This window comes from Pan paniscus, chromosome 5 (genome assembly GCF_029289425.2).
Source record: "Pan paniscus chromosome 5, NHGRI_mPanPan1-v2.0_pri, whole genome shotgun sequence".
NCBI lineage: Eukaryota > Metazoa > Chordata > Mammalia > Primates > Hominidae > Pan > Pan paniscus.
The window spans coordinates 52,813,701-52,837,561 of NC_073254.2; the positions used below are offsets into that span (position 1 = coordinate 52,813,701).

The window sequence follows — 23,861 nt, forward strand, 5'->3', positions numbered from 1 at the left end:
TCATCACAGGCTGACTCTCCCAGGAAAGAATACATTCTAGCAAGATCCAGAGGCAGCCACCAAATGAGAAGAGGCTGTAGTGGCAGCAGCAAAGGTGGAAGAAAGGCCCAGCTCTGGGCAATGTGGTTGAGCGAGGGCCTCTTCTCGTGGCTATATGAACCCGAGGACTACAAAGTCTCCCACGAGTCTGTGCAAGTGAAGCTGCATGAGGCATGACACACAGTCATAAAAATGGGAAAGAACCCCTTTGGTGGGAAAAGAAGACTAAAATCTCATATAGTGGGTGTGCTTAATTTTACTTAGGTTATTTCCTGTCATCATTATATATTTTAAATGATAACATTAGAATCTGACTTTTTAAAATGATAAATATTATAAAAGTGATTTTTAAGGCCTAGAGAATAACTAAAGGAGCCTGCACTATGAAAAGAAGACCAGGAACTATGAAAGAAAAATGTTCTGAATCTAGAAACATAAAGGTAGGATTTGAGGGCCGGGCATGGTGGCTCACGACTATAATCCCAGCAGTTTGGGAGGCTGGGGCAGGTGGATCACCTGAGGTCAGGAGTTTGAGACCAGCCTGACCAACATGGCGAAACCCTGTCTCAACTAAAAATACAAAAATTAGCCAGGCGTTGTGGCCCACACCTGTAGTCCCAGCTACTTTGGAGGCTGAGACAGGAGAATTGCTTGAACCCAGGAGGTGGAGGTTGCAGTGAGGCAAGATTGTGCCACTGCACTCCAGCCTGGACAACAGAGCGAGACTCTGTCTCAAAAAAAAAAAAAAAAAAAGTAGGATTTGATACTCTAATTACTTACGATGACATTATCTTAGTTTTACCTTTTTCCCCCCAAGAAATCATGGAGTTCATATCAGTGATTCTCAGGAGGGGAGTGCATATTTCACAGGATATAAGAAAGTGTAAGAAGTAAGCATCTGCAATTTAAAAATAACTCCAGGTGATTTTGACATACCTGTACCCTCGTAGAGGACCTGTCGAGGACCAGTAGGGTGACTGGCCAAGGCCTGTGTGCTGCTAAAATGCACCTGAGATTATCAACATGGAAAGCTGGAGATTACTGTTTTAAACACCTCTGTAAGGTAAGCAGAGCTGCAATGTCAGACAGAGGATAACGAAATCCCCCTGAACTTCCTCACCACCCACACCACTGCCAAGGATGAGCAGCTCTGAGCTGTGAGGATGGTCCAAGGAGGGTCAGAGGGGGTTCCACTGCAGGCAATCTTCTGGCAAGCACATGTACATATCTGCCTACCTGCACCACTGCTCCCACTTGGCTGAGGGACAATAACAGGCAGATGATTACAGTGCTCTTTGCAGTCAAACTTGTGAGCATCATGGAAGAGTGCTTGAAGAGTGTTTAACCAGACACCAAAAACACTTCTTGTTTCTCTGTAATTTTCTTTCATCACCAACATATCTGAGACTGTTACAGCTTCTGATGATGCTGACTAGTTCAATTTGGACAAAACATGCATGCCAACAACAGCACCCCTCATTACAACTAATCCTGAGTCTCATGCCAGATAGGCTTATTTCTTTCATAATTACAGTGTCCACAAACCTGTTCTTCCTAAGAGGGGGCTGATTGATGTAGATGGTACCTTCCATGCAGCATGTTCAAAATGCAGTGCACTGAGCTGAAATGAGTAGCCAAATGCTACACATCTTGTAAATAAGAAGGGTCTTGGTTTCTAAGATCCTTCTCACTGAGGGCTCTCCTAACTACACAGTCAGATATACAGTGAGGCCTACAGTCTATGGAAGAGCCTGGACAACAGGTGAAAAAGAATGCCCTCCCCACAACCCTCCATCACCACAATTCTGTACAGCCTATAGAATTAAAAAACAATAATATCAGGTAATGCTTCAAACTTGTTAACTTTCAAATTACTTAAAAGTCACACAAATTATTAATATTTATATTTAATATTAAAATTATGTTCATAACAAAATTAAAACCAAGGCAGCTATTTCAGTTGAGCTCTAAACACTCTCTATATTGGAAAATTTTCCACTCCTGCTACTTTATTAATATTATTCTCCCAAATCTCTATAAGTAAAGGATTAGGTTTTAGACACAGCAGGTGTTAGGAAAATTTAGGCTATGACCATTCAAAGAGTTAATAAACATTTGCAAGTTACACTCATCTTTCCCATTATAGTTATTCCCATGCTTTTAGGTCAGTATGGACATGTGTGCCAACGTGAACAAAACTTGGGAAAGAGAGGAGACATGAGTCCCTTTGTAAAGCTACAGAATTCTATCTTAGACCACAAGGCAGGGACATCTTATCCCCGCACCAGAACATATGAAGTCCCTTCTCAAAGCAAACTGCAATAAAGGGACAGAATCAAGGAGCTAATTGATCTAAGCATGATCTTTGCAGCAGGTGAGTGAAAACCTATGGGCATGGGGGAAAAAAAGCAGAATAAACAGTCTGGATGGGCAAAGCCACTCATGGTATCTAGAATGTCAAGACCTGGGATGGACTGTGCACAACGCCCAGACTACCCATTACTGAAAATAAAAACAAAACAAGACAGAAAACAACAAAGCAAACAATTACACTAAAATTTAAAATCCTCTTTCCAAATATCAGTCAGGCAGTATTTCCCACCAAATAACTTGACTTTTGCAATGACAATTCAAAAGTGACAATTCAGTCACTTTGGTCTTATTTAAATTATATGGAGGCACTTTTGTGAGTTGAACTTTCTTGAGGCTACTTCGGGCAAATATGAATTCATATATCCATGAAAAGAAGATACCTCCACAGCTAAGCATACCACTCATATCCAATCAAAGGCCAAAATACCTGCACAGCCATGGAAAGTCTGAACATCCAATCAATATCATACAGACTTCTCTTCAAACTCACCTATCATTAAATCCCTTGGTGTGAGGGGCTTCACCTGACTATTACAAACATTCCCTACATAGCAAATCTGAATGAATTACTAAAATATTTTCAATTCTTTAGCACTAGTACAACATTTACATTCATTCTTTTAAGTTCATTGGAATTACTATATTGAATACTTCTAAAAAATGTAAGCCATTCCCTATGCCACCTAGCAATAAGGCATTTAAATCAACCAGAGTCCTTAGAACTGATTAAGATAAGTTAAGAGAGTAACAAAGTATTTGAAGATAAAATATCCAAATATATATACAAAAATGTAATGGTAATACTTACCTATCAGCCCCTTCTCAAGAGTGAAGGTTTTGTTTGTAAACATACATTCAAAAGCCACAATGTGAAAAATCTTGTTCACTGTGTTGTGAGTCCCAACAATTCGAATATACCTGACGGTAAAAAGAAAAGAAAATGTGTTGAAAATGAGCTCCCACCACAACCAATCCAAGGATAACAGAGTAAGACACGTCACTTAAACATATAGTGCACCAGGATATAGACCAAAGGAGACTCTGAGCTTGACTTCAGACCCTATATCTGCTCCTTATGGGTAGCTCCAATTGAACCTAGAAGAATTATAGCAAAATAAGGGACATGTCATTTTGCAGAGAATTAAGTAGAACTTAGATTTGATTTACCCAGAAAACCAAACCAGGTACTGTTCAGTTCAACCCTTGAATGTCTGTCAGGTACATGACCATAAGACATTTATACCGGAGAATAACAAATAGCTTCTGCTCTTGCCTTGTGGTTAGGAATGTGCTGGAGCACATGTGCACAAGCAAATGCTTTCCAGCTCAATGGAAGATTTCATCCACTGCAGATGAACACATGAAATCAATATTGCTTTCTTGTTTAAAAGAAAAAATCCAGAAACTACTGAAAACTACTCACAGTTTCTTTTATTTTACTACTGCTCCTAAATCTTTGTTAGGAAGTTAACCTTATATACTTACGCCAGCCCCCCACTTGACTGCTGGGAAGTCTCCTGACCACAGGAAGCGATCTGTAGAGATGGCCCAGCCTGCTCTGCAGCCTCCCTCCTGGCCACGTGAATCTGGCACCTGCACACAGTGCAGAGTTTCACTGGGCAGCCCTTGAGCATCTTGGCCTGTTCATCCTCTTTAACTCCCTGGAGACTTCATCTCCGACAAACAAGCATTAACCTTGGAGTAACTTGCTCTCTTCACTCTCCAAAGGGACCTGACAGTTCACAGGTTAATGAACAAACTCATTCTTCTGAGTGTCACACAATTCCATGAGGGATGTGCCACACACCGTCTTACTGGAATTCAAAGTAAGAACCAGGAAAAATAACTAGATTAACTGATAATGCCTCCCAGATTATGAACTATGCACTCTGAAGGATGGGGTATATTAAATGAACAGATTTCAATTAGGGTATGACAGACTGGACAAGGTTTTAGTAATCTCCTCCCCTCTGCTGTGTAAAACAACCTTCAATTTAGACGATATAATTTTACTTCTGAGTTAACTGCTATTCACTAATTTGGTAATTTCCTTACATTTCTCATCAGTCCAAGTTAACTGTATAATGTAAATGCTGATTTAGAAAATTCACATTAAGGAAACTATATTTGGGGTTTTTATATCATGGGCTATTTTCCCTCCTGATTCTTCAAGCTTGACTCTCACGGCATTCCCTGTGCACCTCATTTAGCCATCTGCTCCTTGACATAAGCTGATCACTCACCTTTATAACCAATATTAATGCTATGTCCTGAACTGACTGTCCAGTGTGCTCACACCTACTGCAAGGAGACACCACTCTTCCCGTGCTGAGAATCAGGGCAACTGCTACATGTACCAGAGCCCACTGGTTAAGCAGGAATTTGGCCCTAATCTGTTCCTTCGAGCCCTCAAGGCAGACAGAAGGTATTTATTTTACTGGGTTTGGGTGGGTGGGTAGGTTCATTCAACATAAGTTCTTACTGGTCTGGGTAGTAAAGATTATATTGTCCTTCACTTTGGCAGTGACAATCTCCCTGGTGCTTTCTGGAAGGGAAGGGGTGTATTAATTCTGGCACCTTGGCCTGAATCTAATTTTGTCCATTTCCTTAAACCCACAGGAACTCAACCAGCATAGCATTTTCAACTACATATGGCTGTGTCAGCCTGAGTGCTGCTGTCTGCAACCTTGGAGGGAATGGAGGGAATGTGGTTTAGTGGAATTTGATCAGATCATTTCGCTATTCTCTAGCTCAAGTCTCTACCAAAGGAGAGACAGCTCTCCAACTGTGCACAGAAGAGCCAGGAGGTGACTAGCAGGGCCTTTTCCCAATGGCGGTTCTTAAGGTTAATATATACCAGGCTGACCTAAGGGATGCAATAACCTTCCTTCCCTCCTGTTCTTTCTTTTTAAAACACTATATGGAATCAGGTTTTCCAAGTTTAGATAACTAATTCCCCAAATTTTACCCAGTGCAAACATTAGAAATGCGAGAAAATGGGCAACCCTCCCCTCCTTTGCCCTGCAGTTATAAGCAACTGAGAATAAAAAGTTATACTGGAATACATTTTATACCCTTATGATAGTATTTGTGATCACAAACAAAATAATATATATGGTGGGAAAAGCATTGAGAGATGCCTCCAGATAAAAAGTTCTGTGTAAATGAAGATAATGTTATCTCTGCTGCATAATCCTGAAGTCAAATTAGCAATTCACCATTATATATCACACCTTTTGATCAGCCTGTTATATGTAATGCTCATAACAAGTTTAATTATTCTAGTTCTACAATGCTTTCTAAGTCTCTAGAAAAAAATTGTAGCATAATTTGCAAAAATGGCATAAAGTCCCTACTCAAATACACATTTTAAAAAATGTGACATCAAAAGAAAGAAGCCAAGCTCCTTTTTCTCAAGCAAAAAGTTGTAAATATCCTGGACCTTCCCCATATAAAGATCTAGCCTAGAAATGGCAAAAGGCTTCAATTAATGGCCCAACATCAATGACTGGTAGGAGCAGCCTGAAGCTCTACATTAAGAATTCAGGGCCAGGCGTGGTGGCCCTGTAATCCCAGCACATTGGGAGGCCTGGGTGGGTGGATCACTTGAGGTCAGGAGTTCAAGACCATCCTGGCTAACACGGTGAAACCCCATCTCTACTAAAAATACAAAAATTAGCCAGGCTTGGTGGCACGTGCCTGTAATCCCAGCTACTTGGGTGGCTGAGGCAGGAGAATCGCTTGAAACTGGGAGGCAGAGGTTGCAGTGAGCTGAGATCGCGCCACTGTGCTCCAGCCTGGGTGACAGAGTGAGATTCTGTCTCAAAACAAACCACAACAAAAAAGGCCCTGTCCAGCACAGGAGTAGTGCCCTGCTCCATGAGCAATGACTGAAAGGGGGAGGAGGCAGCACAGGTACCATCCTTGACAATGAGCATATTTCCTTAACAGGGCTCACGGTGGAGCATCCCAAGATAAAAGAATTTATTACTACCCAAGTTATTGAAAAATCCAAGGGATAGGAATGGGAGAGTCCTCTCTCTTTTTGCTTTTTCTGAAAAACAAAACAAAACTTGGTTCTCGGTCATAACACCAAAACGGGAGAAGTAGGTATCACATTTTCTCTGTCACAAGAAATCCTGAATATAGGTAAAGTTTAAGATTTATTTCTTTGCCTTTTCAGCACAAGTCAGACTCTGATTTAACCAGATAATAAGGGCAATGGCAGCTAGTGACTTCATCAGTGTGTAGAGAGGAGAACTGCTGAAAAATAGAACAGATATCCTTTGTTCTTGCTGAGGTCCTCAACAGCAGCTCAGACAGTTGGAAGATAATTAAAACTTAAACAGTGCAGAGGAAGGCAAATATGCAACAGATTGGCCATTTCTGATGAGGATGAAGGCTGTCCACGTGAGCCATAGTGTAACAGTCTGTTTCCAATATTCCCCTCCCTTCCCTATGTTAGCTGTCTTCAAGTAGCTGACAAAGACTGGATACTGAACATAGTTCAGTACACAATGTTTCAATACAGAAATTTTCTAGGAGCTATAAGATTACGGGTGAATGAGATTCTGTCTTCTTTAAAAAAATAAAACTGAAACCCTCCAAGGACAGCACTCTAAAACTGAAAGGCACTACAGAGTTTTGACACAATGTGGCTTTTAGCATCCAACAGAATCAGGTTTGTTGCCCAGCTCCATCAATTGTGTCACTTAAGGGAAAAAAATAAAATATACATATATTTTTTGAGACAGGGTCTCATTCTGTTGCCCAGACTGAAGTGCAGTGGCACGATCATGCCTCACTGCAGCCTCGACTTCTGGGCTTAAGTGATTCTCCCACCTCAGCCTCCCAAGTAGCTGGGACTACAGGCATGCACCACCATGCCTAGCGAATTTTTTTGTAGAGATGTTGCCCACATTGGTCTCAAACTTCTGGGCTGAAACGATCCACCTGCCTCAGCCTTCCAAAGTGCTGTGATTACAGGTGTGAGCCACCGCACCTGACCCCCAAATTTTTTTTTAAAACTTAGTTTCCTCCTCTATAAAATGAGGTCAATAACACGAACTTTACAGGGTATTTAAATGAGACAAGTATTGAAAATATCGAATGCAGTGCTTGGCAGAGTAGGATACCATTAAACAGAAATTCAAAGAGTAGATTATAGGATGCAGAATTTCTTGGTTAGGACTTTGAGAATGCTGGTTGTCTTGGAGAGTACAGTAGTTAGTCCCCCCTTATCTGTGGTTTTGCTTTCTATAGTTTCAGTTATCTGCAGTACAGTATAATATTTGGAGACAGTGAGAGGGAGAGAGACTGCATTCCCATAACTTTTCACAGTATATTGTTATAATTGTTCTATTTTATTATTATTGTTGTTAATCTCTCACTGTGCTTAATTTATAAATTAAACTTTACCATCGGTATGCATGCATAGGAAAACATACAGTATATATAAGGTTCAGTACCATGCATAGTTTCAGGCATCCACTGAAGGTCTTAAAATTTATCCCGAGGATAAGGAGGGGATTACTGTATTACTGACTTTAGATGTTAAAATGGTGCATCTATGAGAGGCAGGCCAAGGAGAAGACTTCAGGAACACAGGGAGGGGCTTGTCCTTCCACTTAGGACACCACAGTATGGGGTCTATGGGCCATAGAAAGCAAGTGACATTCAGAATGTAGATTTCCTGGCTCTGTGGCGCTTCTCGCTTTAATCCTCTCGCCTTTAAAAAATGTTCTTGACCTGTCTTAGCTAAGCATGAGGAAGCAAGGGAACAATCTTTTGCCCATATTTGGATTTAAAGTTTAAAGTATCTTCTCCCTTCCTCCAACCCAGGATCCCTTCTTGGCAGAGAATGTGAAATCCAGGGAGACTGCTCAGGGCCACGTGGTCCAGCTAACCATACCCAGTGACGTGGTTCTTTTTTTGTAAGCCCTGGAAGTTAGGAATTTGAATTTGTTAAGAAAAATGCATTTCTTTACAGAGAGACAGCATAGTACTATGACCTAAAGAAATTTTGCTTTGGAGATTTCACAGCATTCTCTGCCTGTTCTGGGAAGGTACGAGTTCCTTTTCTTAATCCAGCTTTAAGTCATTGCTTATGAGGATGCTACTAGATTTAATTTCTAAGGCACATACAGTACATCTTTAACATACTAAAGAAAATATAGAAAAACAGCAACTTCTGCATTCCAACTTTAAACCCATGGTATTCCGCAGTCTTCAGTTCTAGTGGAGCACAAGCCTACCTGTGGTTACAGTTAATCCTTAACCTTTGCCTTAGTTATGTGATCACCTAACTTCTGTACTGAGCACATTTTATTACAACATAAAATTGAATTTGGTAAGAAATATTTAAATGAGCTCTCAAGGGATTAACTAAAGCTAAAATCCATCTGAATTCCATTCTTTGGTAAACAAATATTTATTCTCAAATTGAACTTTATATTCTTAGGTTAAACAAAGAATCTTGAAAACTAGAGTTAGCCTGAGATTGGTACAAAAGAAGGGAACCTTAACATTTTGGTTCTTCCTTCAGTAACCATAGACGACTCTGCGGAGAACACTGTTCTTTGCTGTGGCCAGAGGCAGGCACCTAACAAGAACTTAAGCTACAGCATTCACTAGAGATTTGAGATCACCCAAGGTTTAGATGCACCATTTCCAAGATTCCTATTTGACCTTTTCCTTTAAGGAGATACTAAGAATATACACAAATAATTCTCTAACCCAAGAAGCAGGTAATGCCTGTGGGTTTCCCCAGTGTAAAATTTTCTTCTAGTTCTGTGTATAATGTTAGAGCTCTTATAATCAAGCCACTGACTGGAGGGGGTGTGACTTCAGGTCTTGTTGCTAAGGCAGCAAGTGGAAAACAAGTTTACTGCCAGAATGACAAAAAGCTTCTAGAAAAGCATGTTGCAAAAAAAGATTTGTTACTCTTAGAAAACCTTCCCTCTGGCTGGTCTGTGGAGCTATAGATTCTCTTGTACTGACTTCAGCAAAGGGGCCAAGCAGCATTTGCTTGTTTGGGAGAGGAAGGATTATTGAAAGGTTAAACACTACACACAGGGCTAAGCAGAGGCTACTGTCTCAGAGAGCAGCCTGATGCTGCTATCTGACCATTTGCCCTGCAAAGGGAGCTATCATGTCCTGGCACCTCCACTATTCAACCTGAAGAGCAAACAAAACAGAAAGTCTTGTTTTTTAGAGAAAACTCATACTATATAGAATCAATTATATGGAAGGGATGAGATGGGTAGAAATAATTACTAATACACAAAGCCATTCCAATACTAAAGACAAATATTTGTTTTTTTGTTTTTTTTTTGAGATGGAGTCTCACTCTGTAGCCAGTGCAGTGGCGTGATCTCAGCTCACTGCAAGCTCCGCCTCCTGGGTTCACACCATTTTCCTGCCTCAGCCTCCCGAGTAGCTGGGACTACAGGCACCCGCCACCACGCCCAGCTAATTTTTTGATTTTTAGTAGAGACGGAGTTTCACCATGTTAGCCAGTATGGTCTCGATCTCCTGACTTCGTGATCTGCCCGCCTCGGCCTCCCAAAGTGCTGGGATTACAGGCATGAGCCACCGCCCCAGCCGTAATTGTTTTTTATTTGGGGGAAAAGTGAATTTTGAACGGTAGGCTTTTCCTGTTCACCAAATATGCACAATCTAAAACCTGCCATGATGTGCCTGCCATGATGTGCCTTCAGTGTATGAAATTATATTTTGAATTAATATTACAAAAATGATTATAATATTTACATAAATCATATAAAAATGACATAAGATCTAAAATGTATTTAATTTATGTACTTTTTTGCCTGCAAATATACCATACGATAGCCTTTAAGGTATACTGGGTAAATCTGCTAGTACCAAGATTTAATAAAAATCTACTAGGGGTCAGGCACTGTAGCTCATGTCTGTCATCCTAGCACTTTAGGAGGCCAAGGTGGGAGGATCACTTGAGCCTAGGAGTTCAAGACCAGCCTGGGCAACAGAGGGGAACCCTGTTTCTACTAAAAATTTAGAAACTAGCCAGGCACGGTGGTGCACGCCTGTAGTTCCAGCTACTTGGGAGACTGAGGTGGGAGGATCAATTAAGCCCAGGAGGTTGAGGCTGTAGTGAGCCATGATCATACTACTGCACTCCAGCCTGGGTGACAAAGTGAAACTCTGTCTGAAAAGAAAAAAAGAAAAAAGTCTACTAAATAATGCTAAGCCCCATGAGGAATCGGCCAGAAGCCTTGATCAGACATAAGCCTTGATCTGGACAAGTTTATAATACAGTTTGGAAAGCAAGACGAAAACATATCAAACTATATGACTTGACAGAACTGAATCAAAAGAAAGGCCTAGGTTCTAGTCAGAGCTTCATAATGCATTAGATAATACAAATGGGGTAAGCTCCTTAATTTTTCTCAATCCCAGGCTCCACATGTGTAGTAGTGGTAGAGAGAAGGCCATAAGAGCTTATTACCTATTCACGTATGGTAGCTTAATCTTGAAACACTGAATTTAGCAACATGAATATTAAAAGTCCTCCCAGGAACTACTCTTGCTTCAAAGACCAAAATAAAACAAACATAGCTAAAGGAGAATTAATTCTCTTCCTACCTGCTCTTCCCAACTCATGATCACTGATTCATCCAACAAATATTAACTGAGCACTTACTATGTGGTAGCTATTGCTACTGGGTGCTGGGATATGGGACTGAATAATACAGATAAAATCCCTCCCTCACAGATTTTATATTTAAAGTTGAAATAAACAACAAATTAAAAAATCAAATAATTATCCAATGATTGATAGGTGATCTATTTAGCACTGAACTTTATAGACAAAGTTGCTAAATTAGAAGGATAAACAGACATAAAACTTCTACCTTCTGGAATAAAAGAAGAGTCAAACAGGAAAGTACAACTAGCTCTGTCTAAGAACATGGCTATAATGTAAATGAGTCTGAGGTGTAGACATAGTACACCTATTATAGCTATTTAGCAGGATACAGGCAAAAATCTAATTAAATAGGCTTCTTAGCATCTGGAAAGAGGAACTGATTTGAATTTCAAGCAATGTCTTGCTTATTTCATGGTTTAGTTTTCTTTTTATTCTTTCCACTTTTTTCAGATTGTAATTTTCAAGGGATTATAGAGAGAGAAAATGAGATGTGGAGTATATAAAATGAAAAATGAATAAGGGAGAGGGGAAGAAGAGAGACGGGGGAGAAAAAAGGGAGGGGGATAGAGAAAGAGAGGAGCAAGGGAGAAAGAGAAAAACGAATATGAACAAACCAACCCCTTCTCCGTCTCTGTTATGTGCTAATGTGAACAAATTCCCATATGGGAATAATTTTAACCAATTTCATTACTCAATAAAACATCTGAAACCAAGAAGAAGTATACTTTAAGAAATAGAACTAATTTACCAAAAGTTCAACATTTGCATTTTTTCACTACTTTTCCCCTAGCCCAAGATGCTGGGGGTGGGGGAGAGAATTTCACTAGTTTTATCTTCAAAATGTGTGCATTATCTTTTCCAGTTTATCCAATAAGCTATGCATTTCCACGAATGTAGACAAATGAGTCTAATGGAATTATGAACTAGAAAAAAAGCAGAACAAATTTAAATTTGTTAGTTTCCCTATGAATCTATAAGAACTCATTTGGCAACTATGACCTGTAACATGCCTGCTACTTAATGTCAGGGCAAGGAAAGTTTCTCCTTTTTTTAACCTAAGACTAGGGTGGGCATATGCCATTAATTGTAACTTAAAAGTTTAAGGTTTGGAAGAATCTGTTTTTCTCCTTTTTTTTTTCTTTTAGAGAGTTAAATAGAGGAGGAAGAGAGGCAAAAGAAGGAAAAAGAATTAGTCTCTCCCCAAAGAAAAATCTAAGAATACTTCTAAGAATGTAAACATTATATACCCTGAGAAATCAGAACAGGAATTGCCCAAGATGGCTTAAAAAACAGAAGTGAAAACTAAGCATCAAAACGAAGAGAGTGATAAAGAGAGCACAGGGAGTGAGGAAATCACAAATCCTTACTCTAGACTCCTGAGAAACTAGCACTGGAATTAAAATAAAAGCTAATCACTTCTGCATATTGTACAAACAGCATCTGCAGGCATTATTTCTTTTCATGGAAAACCCATACTCCGTACACTCATACAACCAGTTGTGTTATATGTTCATATATATAATATATCTAATGAATATATCTAATGTATACAGTATTGTTATATATGATAATACTATAGGTTCAGCTTCAGGCTAGAGATTTCAAAGCTCGACAGAACATATGGTCCTTGAAGCCTCTGTATTCTCTACAAGCTATGTAAAGAAACCTGTGTTCCAGGCAATTGCTTCTTAGAGAACTACTTGAAATGTATTTATAGAAAACAAGCCCAATGCACTGAAGTCCCACCTATGCCACATACTATCCCTAGACTGCTTCAATTTTCACAGAAAATTTCAAGGACCCTCCTTTTCCCCTTGTGAAATTCTGAACCTCTACTTAGTGAAAGGATCATTAAAGAAAAAAATCCAAAGATTTACTTAGCATGCAATTTGAGCATCAATAAACTTATGCATAAAGCTACCAAAAAGAATAAGAATAGTCAAAGTAAATAAAAATAATACTGCAGAAAACTTGAGGAAAATGCTCACCACAGCACAGAAATGCAAACAATAACAGGAGAGAAAGAGAGAGACAGAGAGAAAGAGAGAGAGAGAGAGAGGAGACACACACAAGTATTTTTGTGTTAAGTGCCAAAACTAGTATAGATATGTATAATACACTATCCCAGGGACTGTTAAAGCTGGAAGTGCATGACCAATTTCACTGTGGAAGCCTATACTCCAGTTTCCAAATAGCATGAAGGATTACTAATTTCAGCACTACTGGTATAAGAGATTTTGCTGCTGAAATCTGTCAATGTGTTAGAACTTTAATGCAAGCAAAACAGAAACCAAAATAGCAAGACGCTCCAAGTGGCACTATTTGGTGGTCTACAGAGTCTGCTTATAGTAGGGGCTGAGCAGACATGGGATTCAAACCTAACAGTCTACCCAATCATTTAAAAAGACATTTCCCCAGATGTACACTTTATGTGTTAGGAGTCCTATGCACTGTTGAAGTTCAATTTTGAAGCCTGTCTGGTGGATTAGCAAGCAGGTTGGGAGGGGGAGTAGTTTGGCAAGACTGTTTTTTTCCCCTCCCCAAAGCTTCTTGAGAGTTCTACCATTCATGACCTAGACTCTGCTGGTACAGCATTAGTGCTAAGCCAGTGATCAGAAAGAAAATGTCAATCCTCACACTTGTTTCAGAAATTCAGAAAAAGAAAAACTTAATGAGTGGAATGAACAGAAAGTAAACTGTGTACTTTGTAAGAAAGGATGTTTTTTAATATGCAAGAAGATTCTATCATATTACTAATAGTCGCTGCTACTGCTGTGCTGCTTGGCCTCTTCATTAAAACAAAACAAAGCTGGATTCACTATGAAGCAAGGTATCATCCTGGGATCTACCTTCACCATCACTGTAGGGATTCTTTCATCTCTCTCCTGTGTTAAACAGCCTGCACGCTGTATCTCACACTTTCTTCTTTCTTGGTCTCTTCTCTCATTTTGGTGGAGTACATTTACAAACAGTTTCCTGAGATATGGTTTCAAGGAGATAAAATTTTTAAGACGTGGTCTGAACATTATCCTTAGTCCACCTTCGTATATGATTGGTTGTTTGGCTGGGTACAGAATCTCAAGTTGGAAATAGATTTCCTTCAGTACTCTGAATGTATTGTTTTACTGCCTGTGAACCTTCTAGTTTTGCTTTTGAGAAGCCACTATGATACCAGATCAGGTTATTTTCTTCCTTTTGTCTTTTTTTTAAAAAAACCATGTCCTGCTCTGGGAGCATGTAGATTTTCTCTACATCCCTTATATTCTGAAATTTCATGACAATGATGACGTGACTTGCTGTGGGTCTATTTTCTTCCAGTGGGCTGAGCACTCAGAAGGCCCTTGCAATTTTGAAACCCATGTTTTCAATTTTAGCAAATTTTCTTGAATTACTGTTATTAATTTATTCCCCTGGATTTTTTCTAATTTTTCTTTATGAAACTCTTAGTTTTCAATATTGGACTTCCTCATCTTGACCTGCATTTTTATATTTTCTCTATTTGCCATATTTTTGTCATCTTGTTCTACTTTCTGGGAGAGTTCCTCAACTTTAGCAGCTATGATGCCTCCTGAGTTTTCCATTTTTGCTTTAATATTTTAAATTTCCAAGTGTACTTCTTATTCTCTAAATGCTCCTTTCTTTTTGGTCTAGGGTTGCCATATGTACCTCAATCTCTTTAAAGATAGCAACATTTTTTTTAAAGTTTCCATATCCTTATACAGGTTCCCTCTATTTGGTGTTTTTGTTTCAGATTAGTTTCCTCACATGTCTGGAGGGAAACTAGAAATGCAATAAAGATTCTAAGAATATAGTGAGGCTCATAGACTTTTAGCTTCATGTTAGGATTACCTAAATGGGTTCACTGTTAGGAAAACCCTACTTTTAGATTCTTTAGCTCTTCCCTCTCAAGATGATCAGATTATCCTAGGAAGATGTTTCTAACCCTTGCATGGAAGACATGGGCCTGACTACCAGAGTTCTAGAAGCTAAGTGGTGAAACAGGATAGAAGAATGTGTTTGTGGATGGGGGTGCTGGGGAGGGTGGTTATGTGTGTTGGAGGTGTTACTGAGTTACTGAGAGGTAGGGTCTCAACAAATGATCACTGAATCCTCCTATGGTATGACCTTTCTCAATTGTGCACGTTGTCTCTCCTGTTTTAGAGACACTCTGTTTTATCCACCTCAGAGAATAAATTTCCAATTTTCCATCAGGATGAGGGAGAAACAGTCAGAGTTCTAGAAATAGGGGAGAGGATCTAGAGCTCTTGATTGTTTCATAAACATGTAGTTAACCAATCTTCCTCACAGTAGCCCTTCCCTACCCACTTCATTCATCACAGTTTCAGAGGTACCTGGTGCCTTTAATTCCTAAGCCTTTGAGAATTCAATAGCTTAGGATTCAGTGTTTTGGGGGCCTGTTAAGTCATTTACCACTTGTTCATCTGCTTTACATCTTTCTCTTCCACATCTTTGCCTCCTCTTCCCATTTTCTTTATCCTTGTGGGTTTACACCTAAAAGAAAATCTCTTTACTGTTATTTTAGTGGAGTTTTGTTCAGAAGGGAGTGAGAATTGATGTGTTCTGAAGGGAGTAAGAATCTGCCATCATAACCTGAAACCTTAACTATTTTTCACAAGAACAAAATGGATTATTCAGGCTCTCTGCTCCACTCTCCCCATCCCTTTGGTTATTCCTGTAAAAACAAAAATTTGAGCAGAGGTCTTTGCTGGACTTACTGAGTCTGAGATCTTGGCCTTTCCAGGCTGCTATCACTTGGGTACAACCACCGAGACTGTCTGGTACTAGGACAACAATACAGGAGACGATAACCATTTCTCTTCATTTCCTTTCCCATCTTCAGCCTGAGGGCTACAACTCTTTATTCCTTCTTGTCTTAAAATAAAATTTCACCTTGTTGCTGCTCCTCCATCCCCCTCCTTATCCCATGCCTTCTACCAGGTCTTCAAATGGCTATCTTAGATTACTTAGCTATTTTATCTTCTGAACTTGTTTTTTCACTAAATTCCAAACAAGGATATGTCCAGACATTCCCATAAATTATCACCATTCTGCAGAAAGATTCAAATCATTGAGTAATTTTGTTAGCCGGTCTCTCTCTCTCTCTCTAAAAGAAAGAGGGGGTGTGTTAATTCCTACTGAGTAAAAATAAAATAACTCAGCTCATCCTCACACTGAAACAGCTGCACAGACAGCACTGGCTGCTCTGTTTATCTTGATAACTGTGGAAAAACACCATCTCCTCCCCTTCCCGCTCTCTCCAGAACAATCACTATATTCCACATGCAGATGGGGTGATTTAGATCCTCTCAAGCAGAGACAGGCTTGTCTGGTGTTCTTCCTGCACATCCACACTGCACCCTTCCTTTGCTTCTGTTGGCACAGCCCAGTTGCTTCAGATAACAGCTGCTTCAGGAAGACCTGATAGATTCAGCTGTGGATCCCCTGTAGGCTTCCTGATGCCCCAGCTCAGCCAGCTGCATCTAAGCAGAGCTATGGGAATAGAGTGCCAAAGTAGGAGAAAGTACATACTGTACATCCTCTTTAATCCATGGAGTTACTGCCGCAGCAGCAGAACGGGAGGGGAAGGAAAAACAAATACCTCATAGGTATGGGGAGCAGGGTGGCCAAGGATTCTAACTCAGAGGAGTAGTGAGCAAAATGCAGGTGAGTAGGAAGAAAGCTTTCAACAAGGGTCCATTCCATTTTACTGCTTACTCCAGGGAGGCCAAAGAAATCCTCTGTTTTTTGTTTGTTTGTTTGTTTGCTTTCCTGAGTCATTCAATGAGTCAGACAGGATTTAAAGACAATAATAAATGATTTCAATGGATTGTGACCTTTTTGTTAAGCTAAGGAAAGTTAAGTTAAACATGCAGGATGGCCAACTATCCAGGTTTGCCTGGAACTGTCCTGGTTTTAGCACTAAACATCTCCTATCCTAGGAAACCACTCAGTCTCAGGCAAACCAGGATAGTTGCTCCTCCTACGCCACCAACAGCCATTTCCCATTCCAGGATCTATGTGAAACTGGGCAGCATTCAAATTCTACACAGCACCTTCCTTTTCTTCCAGGGCCGCTCCTGCCACACAAACTCTCCTCAACCCTAACACTCTTCAGTCTAACAGACGAGAGCATGAAAAGGCCATTCTGTGCTTGACTCTCAGCAGAAAGGCAACTGTGTCATTCTGAGTTCTCCCAGCTTGTCTTCTGGAGTCCCTGTCAGAAGCACAAGCCATCTAGCCCAATAGAACTGAATCAAAATGATGATGGCAGAAATGTCTTACTGCCTAGAGAAACAGTGCATCCCTCAATAACTTTAAAATGCTGAACTCTGAAAAGGAAGCCAAAGAAAACTCAGTTACACAGGGGTTGATAATTCAGTATGTGCGTTACTCAGGCTCTCCCTTCCCTCTGGCCCCAGTCATCAGGCCATTTTACTGCTCATTAGCAGGGAAAAGGAGGAAGGAAAGGTGGGGGAAAGTTGAACCAGCCAATTTTTCTATTTATGAGCAGGTTTCCTAGGAAAGGTGTTCAAACTATCGGCTCAAGAGGTTCTTTGGTGGGGATACAAGGTTAAGCTTTGGGGGTTGTGGCACGATTTGTTGATTTTCATCACTTGATCTCTCCTAATTCTCAAACAGAATGAACTGTTGGACCTCTGTTTTCATTGAAAGGCTAGCAAAATTACAAATGTTAGACAAAAAAAAAAAAAAACGTACTAGTTAAACTATACAAGATCCTATCTTTTTAAAAAGTCATTTGACAAACACTAGAAAGAACTGGTAATGCTAACAATTTACAAGATAAATATAATTGGATAATTATATACTGTGCTTTAACGTTTTTACAGCTTAAATTAAAGAAGTCCCCCAATCCAGATTAAGTGTGAAATACTAATTTGGGAAAGATACCAGAAAGAGCAATTTGGTTTTGGTTTATTCACTTAACTTCTCAATTTCCTCATCTGTAAAGGGGAAAATAACAGTACCTAACTTTGTGGGATTAAATAATACATATGTTAAGTGGTAAGCACTTTACCAAGAACATACTAAGTGCTCAATAAATGGTACCTAGCATATAGTAGGTACTCAAAAATGTTAAATAAATATATCATAATTTATTTAGCATTTTTATTGCACAACTACTATATGCTGAGCACTTTTAGGCACTAGATATGAAAAAATATATGAACAAGTCAATCTCTAAAAAAGGTCCCCTCTTTTAATGCAGACAGGAAATTACAATACATATTAGTACATTCTGTTACATAAATTCCACACAAATAGCATGATAGCACATAGGAATGGTACATAATCCAGACACAGACAACCACGAAAGGCTTCCCAGATGTGACTGCTAAGTATTGAAAGATGAGTGGGGGTTGTGGGGGATGCCAGGAAAAAATGTATGGGGAAGGAAAATGCAGGCAGAAGAGTAACATGTGCAAAATCTAGGAATATGACCCTAGGACCCTAGGAAGACAGGGGAGCACAGTAGGACTGGAGTCTACACTCAACTGGGATGGAGAAGTAAAGGCGGAACACAGGGTGTGGCTGTGAGGAGAACAACAGGATGGAACAACAAGATAACGGCTAGAGGGAGACTGTAGAGTCAAAAGAGGGATTTGTTTTGTTTATTAGTAGGTAAAATTGATTTTAGCAAGTTTAAATGCTGCAAAGGGAAAGAGCCAAGAGCAAAGAGATGAAGGTTGCTGCTTCCAATCAGTGTAAGGGAGGACCAGGATCTGACCTAATGGCATCCCTTTCCAGTTTTAATGAGGGTCTCCTTGGGTGCCTCTGTGAATCTGTTCAAGCGTTGAGGGGTCTGGATCAGTGTTTCTTGACCCTGGTTGTGTATCAGAATCACCTGGGGGACTTTGGAAATATATGGATGCTACCCTTAGAGACTGTCATTTAACTGAAATGGGGCAGAGAGTCTAATATGTAGCTAGGGGGTGGGGACTATATTAATCTGAATCATAATAAATACCCATAGTCAGACATAAATAAAAACACGTATTTCAGTTGAGAGCAGTGGCTCATGACTGTAATCCCAGCACTTTGGGAGGCTGAAGCGGGAGGACTGCTTGAGGCCGGGAGTTTAAGACCAGCCTGGGTAACATAGCAAGACCCTGTCTTTACAAAAACAGGAATTTCAAAATTAGCTAGGTGTGGTGGCACATGGCTGTAGTCCTAGCTACTGGAGGGATGGGAGGATCACTTGAGCCCAAGAGTTGGAGGCTGCAGAGAGCTGTGATCATGCCACAGCGCTCCAGCCTGGGTAACAGAACGAGACCCTGTCTCTTAAAAAACAAACAACAGCTGGGCATAGTGGCTCATGCCTGTAATCCCAGCACTTTGGGAGGCTGAGGCAGGTAGATCACCTGAGGTCAGGAGTTCGAGACCAGCCTGGCCAATATGGAGACACCCCGTTTCTACTAAAAATACAAAATCAGGCAGGCGTGGTGGTGCAGGCCTGTAATCCCAGCTACCCAAGAGGCTGAGGCAAGAGAATTGCTTGAACCCAGGAGGCAGAATTTGCAGTGAGCCAAGATTGTGCCATTGCACTCCAGCCTGGGCAACAAGAGTGAAACTCTGTCTCAAAGAAAAACAAAAAACAACACCACAGGAAAAAAAAAAAAAAAAACTCCACAAGTATTTCAAAAGCAAAGATGAATTACTTTGAGGTTAAAGGTCCTTTGGATTAACAGACTGCTGGTCTACTTTTTCAATGTAGAGGACCCAACACACCTCCACTTGCTTTTCTGGCTCTATTACTAGCTACTTCTATCATATGCTCTATGTTTGAATCATGGGTAATTCCCCAAAAGTACTTCAGATGTCTTGGCTTACTCACATGGATTCTGTTCCTAGGTATGCCTTTCTCTCCTTACTCCCATAGTGAACTATAACTTTCGCCCAGCTCAAATGTCGCATATTATATGTAATTTCTCTTGAGTACTGATTCATCCCAAGAAGCATTAATTTCTCCCTCATCAGTGCTCATATAACTTCTATTATGGTGTGTCTCACGTTGTATCAAAGTTAAGTGTCTACTTTTCAGCTTCTTCTAGTGGACCTGATCTTTCTGAAAGCAGAGACCATTCCTTGTTCATTTTCCTTTTCAAAGTACCCATACAGTGTCCACTACAGTACACGGAATGCACTAACATGTTTACTAAATGAATGAATCGATGTGGGTAAACAAATGGTAATCATTGTAAGAACTGAAGAATAATTTTAAAAGATTGCTAGGATTCACCACAGCAAAAAATATTTATGTGAAATTATTTCTTAGAAGAATATAAATTACTCCCAAAGAACAAATAATTTTCCCAGTGGTATAGACTATGAAACGTGATGCTTAAGGCTTGGTACATATAAATCTCAATTAGACAGTGTTTCTTTCTTCAAAAATCCTTTTTATGAGGTAGCCATATACTGGTGGGATAACATTACGATGTACAGTGGCAGCAGGATTTGGTGAGTATAGCAGAAGAAATGAAAACCACCAGTAAGGTTTCTAAGTGACAACTGTCAGCAGGCTGGAGAACTGCTTGTAAATACAACAGAATTAAATACCCATGATATGATGGCAGAGTTGCTCAAACATAATCACCAAAGAGATAAAAATTCCTCTCTAGCAGGATAATATTATTGCAATCTGGCTTTCACTCATGGGAATCTCAGTAATAGGAGAGAGTGGCCTGGAAATGACAGAACCACATGACAGAAGAAAACGGGAAAAAAAGAAGCTGAAAATAAAAATTATCCCAATTGTTGCTAAGAGAAGGTGTATATTGCCTGCTTTCATGGAATTCATCAGCATCAACTTTTTATTTTATTTATTTTATTTTATTTTTAGAGACAGGATCTTGCTCTGTTGCCCAGGCTGGAGTACAGTGGTGTGATCATAGCTCAGCGCCACCTCCAACTCCTGGGCTCAACGATTCCACCTGTTTCAGCCTCCAGCATAGCTGGGACTACAGGTATGCACCACTGCACTGGCCAACATCAACTTTTTACAACGTTTCTCTAGGCTGGGAGCAATGGTTCATGCCTGTAATCCTTTGGGGAGGCCAAGGCAGGAGGACTGCTTGAGGCCAGGAGTTCAAGAACAGCCCGGGCAACATAGTGAGACCCCTGTCTCTACAAAAACAAAAACAAACTAACAAAAACCTAAAAAATTAGTTGAGCATGGTGGTGCACACCTGTAGCCTCAGATACTCTGGAGGCTGGGGCAGAAGGATGGCTTGAGCCTAGGAGCTGGAGGCTGCAGTGAGCTATGATTGATTGCACCACTGCACTATAGCTTGGGTGACAGAGACCCTGTCTCAAGAAAAAGTTACTCTAACTCTGAAGAGCTTGCATGTAATACACTCCAATTCTATTGGCAGGATTGTATTTATCGTAACTACTTTGGGAAAAATAGAAAGGGAAGAGATAAAAATATTTATGTAATCAGAGAAGTACAAAGAGAAGAAAATAAAATGTTTTGAGAGGCATATTACTGGGAGTAATGGGAAGAAATTAAGAAAATGGTGAAATTAGGTTACATATCAGAATTCTCTCAGCATGATTTTTCCTGTGGTATGAAAGCATCTCCTGGAATAATAATGCTAATTTTAAATGCCCTCTTAATAAAATGTTCAGATTGCTACAGCCTATTAGACAGCAATTTAAACCTTGTGGGCTCCACTTCTCCTGTCTTAGGTCTGCTGCAGTATGGCTGTCACAGAGAATGAGGCCTTAAGAATCCTGGTCACTTGGGGGTTACACTAGCCAGGTAAAAGATGGAAGGCCCATCATTCAAGTCACTTAAAATTGGACACAACATTAGAGAAAATGCAATGGAGCTGAGTGGGATGAACTAGAGAACCTAATGTAGCATTAAAAAAAAATCACATTCATTGGTGCCAAGGGACATTTGGAGGACACTGTGTTTAAATTTGGGGCTCATTTTATAGGAATGAGTGTCAACTGTCCTTGATCTTGCAGCTGACTCTACACACAGGAACTCCCTTGTTAAAATATTAAGAAAAGCGCTGTCATGCTGACAGGGAATAGTTTAAATCCCTAGCTCCCAAAATGATTTCCATTGCTTCCTCCTTTGGTTCAGTGATGATGATGTCATCATGCATCTGCAGTTTGTTATTTTTATATGAACACAAAAACAGACAGAAAATACATTAAAGTGATATGTAATTTTCTATGCAAATGCTTTCAGACTAACAAGAGTTGTGTTTTATGATTAAGTGGAAATTGGTTATTTGCTTTAAATATTTATGATAAAGTATTTAGAATTAACACTTAAGCAATTCAATCCAGGAGATTTAAAAAACTGCAATATTCCTTGTCTGACCTTGGCAGCTAAGGTGATATAGCCCATGTTACCTTAGCTGTGGAGGGACTTTATATAATAAATCACAACAAATAGTAGTCAAAATGGTTTTCTGAGTAGTTCTGCTACCAAACCCAGGTAACCTAAAGCAAATCCTTTAATCTTACTTTTTAGTGTGTCTAACAGGATAAAATGGGAAATACTAACATATCATACACTGGAAAAAAACTAAACCAACTAGACTGACGAATAAGACAAGGCCCTGTAGATCTTGAGAAAGAGAGATCTTCTCTGTTCTGAGACTTCTGGAGATCCTCAAAATCATTCAGCCAGGTATTAGTTTTGTGTAAATGAATCACATCCTAGGACATGGGAGTCCTATGATAGCAGATGTTCCAAAGTGCTTGGGGGAGACTGTGAGTAATCCAGTCTCCAAAGGTATTTTTAGGACTAGGCTAAATAGTAACACTTTTAACATTGAGGCAATGTTGAATGGTTTGTAATAATATATTATAATATTTATGACAAGTTTTTAAAAAGTAATTAACATTTATTAAATACTTAGTCTATGCCAGGCACTACGCTAAGCACCTTACCTCTTTTCACTCATTAAATTCTCTTAACTTATGAGGTAGGCATTATTACTATCCACATTCTGCAGATGAGTAAAGTGGGGCATAACCAGAGTGTTTAACTAACTCATTCAAGCTCACAAGCTGGGAAGTGATGAGCTATGCTTTGGGCCTGGCTGAACAGCAAGGCTGTATTTCAGAACATTATAACTGAAGTAAAAATAACCGGAAGAAAAAAATCTAACATTGCTGGTACCATCCATACCAGCAACAGTAACAGGCTACTCAAGATACTGAAGATACAGGCTGGATGTGGTGGCTCACACCTGTAATCTCAACACTTTGGGAGGCCAAGGAGGGAGGACTGCTTGAGTCCAGGAGTTCAAGGACCAGCTTAGGCAACACAGGGAGACAAAATTTTTGTTTCTACCAAAAATTTTAAAAATAAGAAAATTTGCAGGGCATGGTGGCACACGCCTATAATCCCAGCTTCTCAGAAGACTGAGGTGGGAGGATTGCTTGAGTCCAGGAGGTTGAGGTTGCGGTGAACCAAGCTCATGACACTCTACCTTCAGCCTGGGCAACAGAGCAAGATCCTGAGTCAAAAAAAAAAAAAAGATACTAAAGGTACAATCTCTCAAGGCCAAATGCTACTGATAAGTAACATTTCTGCATGGTCCACAATAAATAATTTGAAAATAATTATGGAAAAATAATTTCTGTATTTAAAAACTGGAAGGAGAGACTGCTCACCAAGTAGACAACTGCTGGTTTTCAAAAACAAGGTTCAGAAGAAAGAACAGAAAACAGAGATTTTCATTTCCATGTT

At 39.8% G+C, this 23,861-nt stretch overlaps 1 protein-coding gene across 6 annotated transcripts in view; it reads right to left on the reverse strand.

Moving 5' to 3' along the window:
* BTBD9 (BTB domain containing 9) overlaps nucleotides 1-23,861 on the reverse strand; it is a 483,830-nt gene that overhangs the window by 173,012 nt on the left and 286,957 nt on the right. For all 6 annotated transcript variants that reach the window (XM_034962027.3, XM_034962029.3, XM_055113567.2 and 3 more), the window contains one exon: nucleotides 3,221-3,330. In XM_034962027.3, coding sequence (XP_034817918.1) covers nucleotides 3,221-3,330 — 110 coding nt within the window. The remainder of the gene's footprint in view (nucleotides 1-3,220; nucleotides 3,331-23,861) is intronic.